Genomic DNA, 12,199 nt, shown 5'->3' on the forward strand with positions numbered 1-12,199 from the left:
GAAAGTAAAAACACAAATATTATGTATGTGTATTATTTAAAAGGAAATCATATAAATTATAAACAATAAATAAATAAAACAAACAAACAAATATATAAATGTTGGTGTTCATACAATGCCTTTCACATGTATCAAAGCACTTTACATTCATTCTGAAATGAAGGAATTTTGTAGGAAAATGTGAGAAAGCAGATTGTTTTTTTTAAAAATCAAATGAACAACAATCATTAAGAGTTTATTTTCAAAACACCGTACACAAAAGCTTGGCAGATTTGTGCGTCAGCAACTCAGCATGCTATAGATTCTCTGAAAAGGAAGACCTCAAATACGAAACCTATAATGTTGTGATTGCCGGAGACTTCCTTTAAAATAAGAAGTTTGGTTTATATTATGAGAATAACACATTATGTGACAAAAGTGTGAGCTATTTTTTAAAGCAAAACTTTCCATGTTTTGTTTACAACACACCTAGGATTCATTATCATTGAGGTATAGGACTTTTTATTTTTTCGGAGGAGAGCAGGTAGGGCAACTACTTGATTATATTTCTACATGTTCATACTACATACTCTGAAAATTTTAGAAAATTCGCACGAGTCTGTTTTTTAAAAATCACATTTTTGTTCCTAAAATGGGGGTTATAGCGCCCTCAACGGGCACTCTCTCCATAGGGCTACATGTAAAGACCAGTTATATACAAATGGCCCTGAAATAAAACAGACTCGTGCGAATGTCCTCAAATATTTCATATGATGTAGATTTAACATCTGGAATGTATTGCAAGTGATGTCGTTGCTGCTCTTCTAAATTCATTTTAAAATGTCCACCCCAGACCAAGGTGAACACTGTATTGGTGGTGTATAAATCTATCGATAACAATGAAGTAATTTGGCAGGACAATGTGAGAAAGCAGATTGTTTTTTTAAATCAAATGAACAAGGATCATTAGGCCAAAAAAAAAAAAAAAGGTTTGTCTCAAAGCTTGCGCGCGCGTTTGTAAAATCGTGTGATTTGGAAAAAAAGAAATGCAGCAATTTTTTTTATTTCAAAAAAAAAATTTTTTATAGTTTTTTCCAGAAAAATTCGGCAAAAATTAGATTTTTTCCCTCAAAATACCATAAAAATACCAAGTCGGCAACTAAAAAAAAAAAAAAAAAATCGCATTTCGCATTTGTTTTCAAACAACTCGTGAGCTTTGAGACAAACCTTTTTTTTTTTTGGCCTTAAAGAGTTTGTTTTTAAAACACTACACAAAAGCTTGACAGATTTGTACGTCAGCAACTCAACATGCTATCATTTCTCTGAAACGGAAGACTTCAATTACGAATACCTTCAAAACAACAATCTTTTGTCAGGTGAAGGGCTACTAATTTTCATGGAAGCCAAAAGGTTATAGAATCTCCAATTGGCGCTGGTTCATTCAGGATGGAGAGAAGGTAGGGGGTACATATTTCAACAAATAATCCATGTCAGTATTAGGGTTTCATAACATTTCATATATTTGTAGGTCATATGTAGGTCAAAATTGTAGGACAAAAGGTCTAAATATGAATTGGCTTCATTACATATCATTCCACTGGTTCAGTGTTTATGAAACATTTATTTTATATTAGGCAAAAAAAAATAATGGTTTGTCACAAATTAATGCGAAATGCAATTTTTTTTTATTCCGACTTTTTCATGGTATTTGGAGAAAAATATCTGAATTTTGCCGCATTTTTCTGGAAAAACTAAAATTTTTGTAATAAAAAAATGTGCGCGCAAGCTTTAAGACTTAGTAATAAGTCTTAGTTTTGGCGTAAAACAACTTGGCTTTACCTCATTGTCCTTCTTAAGTAATGTTGTCCTTCTTAAGTAATGTATGAGACAATAGATGCCGGGGGGCACTCCAACTATAAGTACATAGCTCAATATGGTTGTCCCCAGTGATTTTTGGACAAGAGGACAAGAGGATAAGTGCTTATTTCGAACACTGACTGGAGTGATCAATTCAATACCTTGGGTAAAATCTAGAGTTTACTTTTATTAATGATCTTCAATTGTCATTGGAATTGAAGTGTTTAAGAAAGAGAATAACTTAACTGCTGTGTGTCTATTGTCAAATAAACACAATACCATTATTTTGATGTAGAACAACTTGGCTGCCCCGGGCCCTCGTTGTTCTTCTTTAAAAAATATGGTATCTCAAAATAGTTTTGCTATTTCAGTACTTACGTGGTGGAGCAGGTCCCTTATATTTACGTGGATATTGGGAGCAAGGCCAAGTTGCCTATGCTCCTCTGACTTGTCAGGCTTGTGTGGTAGGCCTGTAGAGGGAAAGATAAAAAACCCAAAAAAACAAATAAGTTATAGCCTAGTTAACAGATAATTCTTTTCAACTTAACAAGCTGTGATGTCTTTTATCATTCTGATTTTTAGAAAAGACTCATTCACAAACTGAATTTTTAAAAATATTTTGACTTAAGGGATCTAAAATGAGCGTTTATTGCTGAATACTGAAGCATGTCTTTCTGATATCAAATAATTTTAATTTTTGAAAATCACAATATAATACAAATTTTATGACAAATTATAAGAATTTTTGATATACAGGGTGTCCCAGAATGATCTGTACCGGGAAAGATGGAATTTTTTATGTATGAAGGGCATGTTAAATGTTCATATTGTTTTACATTTTAAGTTTTACATATATTTAGCTTTCTCAGATTTTTTAGATTTTAAAAATTGGACGTTTCTAGTAGAAGTTATAGAAGATTGCGTAAAATGGTGAATTCTAAGTTTTGACAACGCAACCTATTTTGAAAATCTGTAACATTACTAACCGTTCAGCACAAAGTTATTTGGAAAAAGTTATGCAGGTATTTTAGTTGTGCCCTGTTCATATTTCCACTAAATAGCCGATATCTATCTATTATTTATGACGTTACTGAAGCAATCATTACATGGAATTAAGGATTTGCGGCCTAATCCCATTCTCTCTTTGGCGGTAGTTTTAGTTATTGTGGTGTGAGGTCCATGTAATTTGAAATGCTTGCAGAGGTCGAACTGGTTGTGGTACAGAAAAGATGGCTCCTCAATTTATTGTGCAGCAGCGTAGATTCCTTTCAAAAACTTACTGGCAAACCGGCAGCTATGTTGAGACGCAAGAAGATTCATTAGGCGATTTTTTGCGAGCACGCGTTCCAGTCAAAGGAGCGATAGTGTATAACGTAAAGAAGTTTGACGAGCACAGAACTGTCAGGAATCGGCAGAGTGAAGCTTCAGGTGCTCGTAAGACTGTAAGAACTAGAGCGAAGATTGCAGCTGTCTGGCAAGCTTTAAGGCCCAACCCCAACAGTAGTTGTCGTCGAAATGCTGTGCCAAACATCCCACGTTCTTTATTTAATCGTATCGTGCCATTTTCAAGGGTATGCGAGTCGTTTATGCTGAAAATGAAAAGCAGTTTTCATTGATTTTACATTATTGCATGCCACGCCAAAACAAATAAAGGTAGCGTGCTGAAATTCACAGAATAAGTAGGAGACATGTCCAGCATTATAATGCATGTATCAAAAATAGATACACTGCCCGTCTTCTATTTTTAGTTATTTTTGCAAACACGGTACAAATCATTCTGGGACACCCTGTATAACAGTCCTCGAAGTAAATTATATAAATCTAATGATATATTCTTAAAGTGTATGTAGCAGGGAGGAAAAGCCGACGGTCAATTGAAAATTTTGACCTTTCATATTGAAGATATGGATTTTTTCCCCAAAAAGACCTATTTTTTTTTTTTTTTGGTGTTTTGGGAAAAAATCCATATCTTCAATACTGAAAGGTCAAAATTTTCAATTGATCGTCGACTTTTCAACCCACCTACATACACTTTAAGTATAAATCATCAGATTTATAAAGTTTACTTCAAGTACTGTTATATATCAAAAATATCAATTTTTAATGATTTGCCATAAAATGTGTATTAAATTGCGAATTTCAAAAATTCAAAATTATTTGATATCAGAATGACATTCTTCGTATTCAGAATGCAATTTGATATGTCTGATGTGCTCTAATGTCCCAAAATAAATACTGTCCAAACGTTCATACCCCAGCCCTTAATTAAGTGGATAAATCATAATTGTGATCAAGCTAAAGTCCAGTGGCATAACTAGGGGGGCAAGGGAAACGTGTCCCGGCGCCACCCTTAGAGGGTGCCAAATTGACCAATTCAGCATCGATTCTACGTTCCTCCAAGCGATGAAAGTCAAAATGTTTGCACGCTCCGCACGCATTTTAGCACAAAATCAATTGAAAGAACATTTTAAGACCAATATTCAACTTCTAGTAACCAAAATTAATTAGTGGTAGGCCTTATTTGTCCCAAATTTCATGCGCGGCAACTGTTTCAAGCATTGGGGGGGGGGGGGGGGTCGCCATTATGTTTTCTTAGCCCTGGGCGCCATAACCCTAGCTACGCCACTGCCCGTATCGGGTGGGGGGGTACAGGCGCTAATTTTGTTTCTTGCCCCGGAAACCAACCCTAGTTACGCCACTGCTAAAGTCGGCAATATGAAACGTGAGATATAGGCAAAAAGTGAGGAGAAAAATCACCAATAAAAAAAATAAGAAAACGGACATATAAAAAGATTCATAACTTTGCAACCAAGTTTTCAAGAGACCTGGGGATTCAGTAAGTGTAGGCACTGAGCAAGTTAGTAATTCAAATGGTAGTAACTCAATTTTCAAAATTTCTGACTTTAGCCTTTAGAGTGGATCAGATCGGGTCTTACTGAGAACTCTAGCTTCAATTTGCACACGATAATTACGCATTCGATGCTAGAGTACGTTGCTAATTATTTTTTGGACAGCGGTGCAATTTTTTACACCGGAGGTTATTTATTCTGTTAATGTTGAAATTTGGATGAAAGTTAGTTCGATGAGTCAATTGTATCTTTTGAGCAAGATTTGCGTATTTTGGACAGTCTAAACTTTTGCTGAAGTGTAATTTTAGCAACGTTTTTGATGCAATCGCCTGTCGTGATCGGCTGTGTTTACTTCTGAACTTCCATTGCTTTACACGGTGTCATGCTTCAGTGAATCCGACTAGATTTTGAATGCAACAGTCTCTAGCCTAGAATGTGAAGCTATTGATGAGCAAATTCTTGGCTAGAGTTCTCGAGCAAATCGGGTCACAATAACATGAGCTACACGTACCAAATGAAAGTGGCTTCCAACACATTTATTTCTAATTACTTGCTGACGGGATCGGCTGTTGTTGAACCACTGAACAATGCGTCATACACATTGTTAGTTTCACCTTGTCAACATCGCTGAAGCACGCTCTCATCAAAAACTGCAATTTACTACAGTGTAGTATTAACTATGGCCATGCCCTTCCTAAACCCCAAACATATATGGTTTCAATCACCACCAAACAGGGCTGTTGCTTGACCATTTTCGAGGAGGGGTGTGAAGAATTTTTGCTGGTTTTAATGTGTCCAGCGTGAGCTGAAATACATGTAGGTAAGGTCCGCCTGCTTTGGCCTCTAAAGGTGGGGTCCTCGGGTGTGGGGGGGGGGGGTAAATGTACAAATTGTCCCCCTGACCTGCGCATTGCTATTGTTTTTCGGTCAATCAGCATTGGCATTTTTTTTAATGTATGAGACAATAGATGCCGGGGGGGGGGGGGCACCCAACTTTGGAGGTGACACGTATAGGGCTGTTAAGACCCCCTTTCAGCATCGCTGTCACCCAAAGACCTCATATTTTTCCATTTGATCTGTCACCCAAAGACCCTTACAAGTTCAATTTGAACAGCAACTTTCATTTATCACAGATTTTGTTACTTATTTTGAAAAAACAAAGATATTTGAAGCCATTTAGAACCAGAAATTCCATTTTCGAGGTTTCTGTGGTGCTCTTTCGGCTGTCACCCAAAGATTCCATTTAAAAAAAGGTCATGTTCTCACCCAATGACCCCATATTTTTTACATTTTGTTCTCACCGAATGTCAAAAATCATGCTCTCACTCACCCAATGACCCCACAGCGTGGTAAATAAGGCGGGCCCAGGGGCCCATAGCCCGTGAAAATCAATGCGGGCCCGACGAAAATGTGCCATGAGGGCCCGACTGGCCCATGAAAAAAACAAGTAAATAAATAAATAAATTTAAGCTTACTGAAAAACGGGACTGAAAATACAAAAAATCTTCCAAGACATCGTCCATACTACACTTATTCATAATGGAGATTCATTTTAAATGCTGATTTTTTCAAAAAATGTGTTTATTTTCCACTCTCAATTTATTCGGGCCCGCAAAAGTTTGTGAGGGCCCCTAAAGATTCAAGAACAAGGGCCCAAATGGCCCGTGGTCATTTTTGCTTATTTACCACACTGTGACCCCATATTATTTACATTTTGCCCCCCCCTGGAATAGATGCATGGCAGAGGCTAAAAACATACCTTTATTCTCTAAATAGGTTACACGACTGCAGAGTGAGTTTGGTGACTCAATATGAATATGAGCTGAGACAGCCAACCAAAGTCGTATAGTAACAACTGGAGTCAGTGTCCGAAATAAGGAAAATATGGAGGGGTGTGAAGAATTTTTGCTGGTTTTAATGTGTCCAGTGTGAGCTGAAATACATGTAGGTAAGGTCCGCCTGCTTTGGCCTCTAAAGGTGGGGTCCTCGGGTGTGGGGGGGTCAAATGTACAAATTGTCCCCCTGACCTGCGCATTGCTATTGTTTTTCGGTCAATCAGCATTGGCATTTTTTGTTGAATATTCATTTGATTAAACTTGATACAGTTTTTAAATTTGGACAAAAATAAATTTGATTGATTGATTGATTGATTGATAGTGCTACGTGATAAAAACTTGGAAAGCTTCTGGCAAGTTGTGCCTGCCCTTGTAATTCGACAAAATAGTACACGTGTGCGTTTACGTTTGTACAGCTAAAACATGTTTTACCTTCCTTGATGCAAAAGTTTAATTTGATAAATTCGTAATTTTAATCTTATATAGCTCGGGTGGTCTAAAAGAAAAGATCGCCTAAATGACAATGTAATGTTGCATTTTGGCTATTAAATACAAGTATAATCAATTAAGTAATTCTTGGCCAAACTGGAACACTGTCACTAGACGTTCGCTTTTCGTATCTCTTTCCTTGTTGGAAAGGTATAACGTTGATGAGATAGGAACATGTACCTAACATCCGGGACCTACTCTGCCGTGTTTGGCTGAGTAACGGTACATGAACACGGTCTTTTGTGCCTATGTAAATTAGTCATTGTGTAAAGCTGTGTTCATACATACTCGCTATATAACAGCATGCGTGATTGGTCGATAGGCGGGCATAAACAACGTTTATGCCCGGCGTTCGATCATAAACAAGCGCGCGAGAACTGATGGGCGCTCATGAGTAGGATATTACGCAGCGTCTATGTTCGCGAGCTATTTACGCATAAGCGCGAGTGATGTACGCGCGATGTTGGCAGCGTCCAAGCACGATGGACTGAGCAAGAAAACGTTTTCTTACAATTAGCGATGGAGAAACTGTTAAAAAATGATAAGGAACTGGTAGTTTTTAGTTTAAAATGATGGTATTTTTAGTTTTGGAGGGAAATAACAGCAAGCAGAATGTTGCGTATGTATGACGGGGTATCATTCATATATTTTCATGACTAAATGTTGTTTATGCCCTCGGGCTAAAGCCCTCGGGCATAAACAATCGTTTAGTCATGAAAATATATGAATGAACCCCTAATTTATACCCATGGGTTACGGTACTCATCATCAGACTGAATCATTGTCGTTAACTGCTGCACAAGTTATGTGTGCAATTCTAGAGAACGTTGACCCGACAGAGGGTGTCAATATAGGCCTACGTGTCGCTTTTGAAAAACAGTGATTCATGCGCATGCTCAGCAGACAAATACGACGGCGATTTAGTACACTGATCATGCGTGCGATTCAGATTTCTGCAAAAGCGATTGAGTATAAATGCATCTTTAGAAATGACCGACGATTGTGTGTTCTCAAGTGGGTTTTATCATGTTAATTAGTGACCTGACACACATTTGTATAGGTTCGATCAAGCATTGATTTTTTGTACTGGATCGTTCAAGCATCTCCAACAAATTTTTCAATGTAATTATGTAAGTGCCTCTGGCCCTAGTGGAAGTAAAAACGGATACTATGGCCAGAGTTCTAGGGCTAACTGTCACTGTGAACGCTTAGTACACTAAAATGCAGTTAAACCTTTGACGAGCGCGTATTGTAAGGAAGCATTGCGTATTTACTGCGTTGGACGCACTTGTCTCTGATTGGCTGCTAAGGCGATATGTTGTTGCTGAGTGGAAATTTCTGAATGAACTGTGCGCCGTACGCGTTGTTAGCGCCGAATTTGCAACATCACGGTAGTCGCGCTCGTCAAAGGTTTGCTGCATTTGACTATAGTGTAGGTAACCCAGGCAAACCTTAGTTAACACATTTGCTGGTCAGCCAAATTCGCCGACAATGTCAATGCATTTTTACATAGAAATTTAAAACTTGTGCCCGAAGAAAGAAACCTACATAAATATGTTTTCTATACTTCACTTGACCCAAACAGTGTTCGAAATAAGCACTTATCCTCTTGTCCTCTTGTCCAAAAATCACTGGGGACAACCATATTGAGCTATGTACTTATCCCCTGGACAACCAATATATTTGACTTCCATAAGTATGACACATTTTGGGGACAACCAAAATGTATTGAGGACAAGCAGAATTCATGCTTTAGTTATCCTCGGGATAACCTCCATATTTTCCTTATTTCGGACACTGGACCCAAATATATAATTTTTTATGGTGATAAGTCACCCGCATGGAATTTCAGAGGATTTTGATAGCAGTTCCATTAAAAAAGCTGCTATCGCCATGAGACTAAGATCTAGAAACACCCCGAAATGCTGTTTTGGGGAATTTTGCTAGATGAATCTTTTTGATGAAAGTCAGGCTTTGACAAGATGTAACTTTGCTACGGAAAGTGCTATGAAAAAAAGGTTTTCAGTTTTGGCTTTGTTTACTCAAGGGCTTTAATTTGATATATAAAATGATGCAGTTTGATGGCAAATTTGAATTCACCTATACCTATTCTGTCGGTCGGACATCCGGGCTATCTCTAGTCTCGGGCCCAAACTGCATGTGGCTCACGGTTTGTTGTGAACAACAGAAACCGGCTGTGAAGGAGGCTACATAGCGATGTTGCTGGAGTGGCATTGAATTTGGAAAAACGACACTCGACCATGGAATTTAATTTTAAGTTTGTCAGTATATAAGCGGTAAATCAAGTAAGTTTCTTTCACTCTGAAGACTTAGAAACGGTTGTTTGATTCCACTGACTATTTGCGATCGAAATTTACATAACACCAATGACAGAAATCATCAACAAAAATCAAATTAGGGACTTGTTTTCACTCGAACATCATCAACCGGAAGTGACGTGACATGGACCGACAGAATATACCGTAGACGTAGTCGTAGACGTAGTGCCAGTGCCAGTGGCTCCGCGATAAACACACACGAATATAGCGCAGTACAGAAGAAAGTATACACGCGCCTTACACTGTGTACACGCTTAGTACACTACATTGACGCAACGCGCATGTTCCAGTTTGGCCAAGAATTACTTAATTTGATTATAGTTAATATAGTTGTCAATGGCTGGATCAAAATTCGGCAACCATTACCATGTACTGAAACAAACGTAGTAAAGCCACCTAAAACTGAACACTTGGTTCACGATTTTTTAATTACTTATACGAATTGTTAAAATTATATGTATTTCAAACACATACCGGCATCTTATTGTATTTCCGGAATGTCTTCGATGTGAAATTAATTGATCAAAATATGATCACAACACGGAAGTCTACAATCTTTGGGAGGAGCAGTCGACCACTTCCGCATATCACGTGATCAATTTCCTTCCCATGATGCAGCATTCAAGATGTCTGCGCCCATGTGAAAAATTTGCTGTGTGTAGCTGAGCTGAGTGCGTAGTAACGTACATCTACGTAGGTAAGCTTTTATAATTTTATCCTTCTGATTTCAGCCTTGATTAGGTAACTCTTTAGGGCTGGACAATAATTATGAGCCCTCGCGGGGCCCCTGGGCTGGGGTAAAATTTCCAGAAGAAAACGTGTGCAAAAAAAAAAATTACTACATAAAATTAACTTTAATTAACATGATTAATTTCTCCAATGCAATTTTGTTCAGTGAAATTGTATCTTGGATCTTGGATTGGTAAACCTCCTAAATACTCCTGGTGAGTTTAAACTGGAGGTGTGATGAGAGCGGGCTAGTTTTTGAGGCGTGATCGAACACAGTCATTCATGCATTTGTCATATATCCAGGCTGGACACATCACACTACCGTGTGATGTGTCCAGTCGTCATGAACTTGCATATAACATGGAGAGCTTAGCATAACGGCCTGCCTATTTACGCTTCCTGAAAACACTCTTGCACATAACATACAAAACCACAAATTCACTAACTTCAACTTGCACTACCGACACCATGAAAAATATTTTAATTATTACCGATCCTTCAGAATACTTGCAAATATTGGCAGTTTCATAAAATCCTGCTGCTGAAAATCGTAAATTCCACAATCTTCTGTCAGATCCAGGTCAGTAATCACAGGTGGGCGAATCTACCAGCGTGACAAGACCAGAGATAATAAAAAGGATGAGAGGCCACGCCCGTACAAATAGCTAGCCTGATTGGCAAGCGTCCGCTGGCCAGATCTTCTACTGATGTGTATGATGAGTAGAGACCATAGAGCCCTATATAGGGCTCTGTGGAAAAAGCAGTTCCTAATTTTGAAGCCATGGATAATATATTCATTTATCACGAGAACCATATTTTTGTACCAATCACAGAACAGAATTTCACTTACTCACAGCTGTCAATCATTCTAGTGAAACGTAAGCTCCGCCTAGTATCAAGGTCTTCTTCTGCGCATTGGTTGTGCGCATTAACTAGCCTCCAGCACAAATCCTGTGCACACGATCAGGTTGGATGGGCGGTTTACGCCTGGTTTACACAACAGGAACTGCGATGCATCCTAAACTGGATCGTTTCCATGTATTCGCATTGCATGGTGGGCAATTTGCGTAGCTCCACGTTCACAACAGTTTAAAATCAACACAGGTAAATCCATATAAAAATTAACATGGACACAAAATTGACATAGCTTATGTAATTCAAATAATAAAATAATAAAATGTAATATTATCATGATAGATGCACGTTTTATTAAAACTTGAAAAGATTATTAAGTCCAATAATTTGTTTGTGTTAGTTTGCACGAGTCACAAAATGGCGACCCATCACGCATTTTCTGCATGTGCCGACATTAGTAACTCATAGTGACTGTCCTCAAACTAAGCGCCAGTGTGTCTCAGGCCTGATAACGACCCCAGGTAATTTTATGCAGAAAGTTTTCTTGCGAACAGCTGCAGGTGACAATTAAACAATGAACACGGCTTGTTTATGTACATGCGTGGGGAGGCTTGTACGTCAGCTGGCGTGTTTTGGACATGTTCGGCGTAAAAAGTGTCGTTTTTCTTCATGAAAAATACCAGCGATGACCAGTTTTTGTGGGCTATTTGATTTACAGGTATGTCGGTTCGTCATAGGGTAGAAATGATAGCTGTACAATTTGTATAACATACAGTTTAACATAGGCCTAAACATTTATGGGCACAAATCGACCTTCCGTATTATGCACAAGTATGTGGAAGTGGCAGGCATACATTTGTCAGGGAATTCTCTTGAAGGTAGCTGTGCTGTGGAAGGTAGACGTTCGCCTTTTGTATCTCTTTCCTTGTTGGAAAGGTATAACGTTGTGGAGATAGGAACATGTACGACCATCCGGGACCTACTCTGCCATGTTTGGCTGAGTAACGCTTCGTTGAACACGGTCTTTTGTGCCTATGTAAATTATCCTCTGACAGGTATTGTGTTGAGAAATGACCCAACGACTTTCACGTGCTTGGAATTGTACCATTGACATTTATCAAATTTTGACGTTCGGACAACGATCGGATCTTTCTATATATATGCAGATCATATTCGTTAGCCTGATATCTGGCCTTTAAACTTACCAATATTCTTTCAGAAACTTGCGCATACATCTTTACGGCTTGAAATAGACGACATTTGTGTG

The 12,199-nt window shown here is 38.3% G+C and overlaps 2 protein-coding genes across 3 annotated transcripts in view; one reads left to right on the top strand and one right to left on the bottom strand.

Annotated features, from left to right (window-relative positions):
• The window catches only part of LOC140168537 (actin-related protein 2/3 complex subunit 3-like), a 50,508-nt gene extending 40,568 nt beyond the window's left edge, over positions 1-9,940 (bottom strand). The window contains 3 exon segments of the mRNA XM_072191938.1: positions 2,215-2,239; positions 2,241-2,306; positions 9,823-9,940. Coding sequence (XP_072048039.1) covers positions 2,215-2,239; positions 2,241-2,306; positions 9,823-9,828 — 97 coding nt within the window. The 5' untranslated portion in view covers positions 9,829-9,940.
• LOC140168535 (GPN-loop GTPase 3-like) overlaps positions 9,917-12,199 on the top strand; it is a 32,957-nt gene continuing 30,674 nt past the window's right edge. The window contains exon 1 of one of the 2 annotated variants that reach the window (XM_072191934.1): positions 9,917-10,045. The gene's annotated coding sequence lies outside the window, so the exon portion shown is untranslated. The remainder of the gene's footprint in view (positions 10,046-12,199) is intronic. The other variant, XM_072191936.1, reaches the window with a different exon arrangement.

The sequence above is a fragment of the Amphiura filiformis genome, chromosome 13, assembly GCF_039555335.1.
Source record: "Amphiura filiformis chromosome 13, Afil_fr2py, whole genome shotgun sequence".
Classification (NCBI taxonomy): domain Eukaryota; kingdom Metazoa; phylum Echinodermata; class Ophiuroidea; order Amphilepidida; family Amphiuridae; genus Amphiura; species Amphiura filiformis.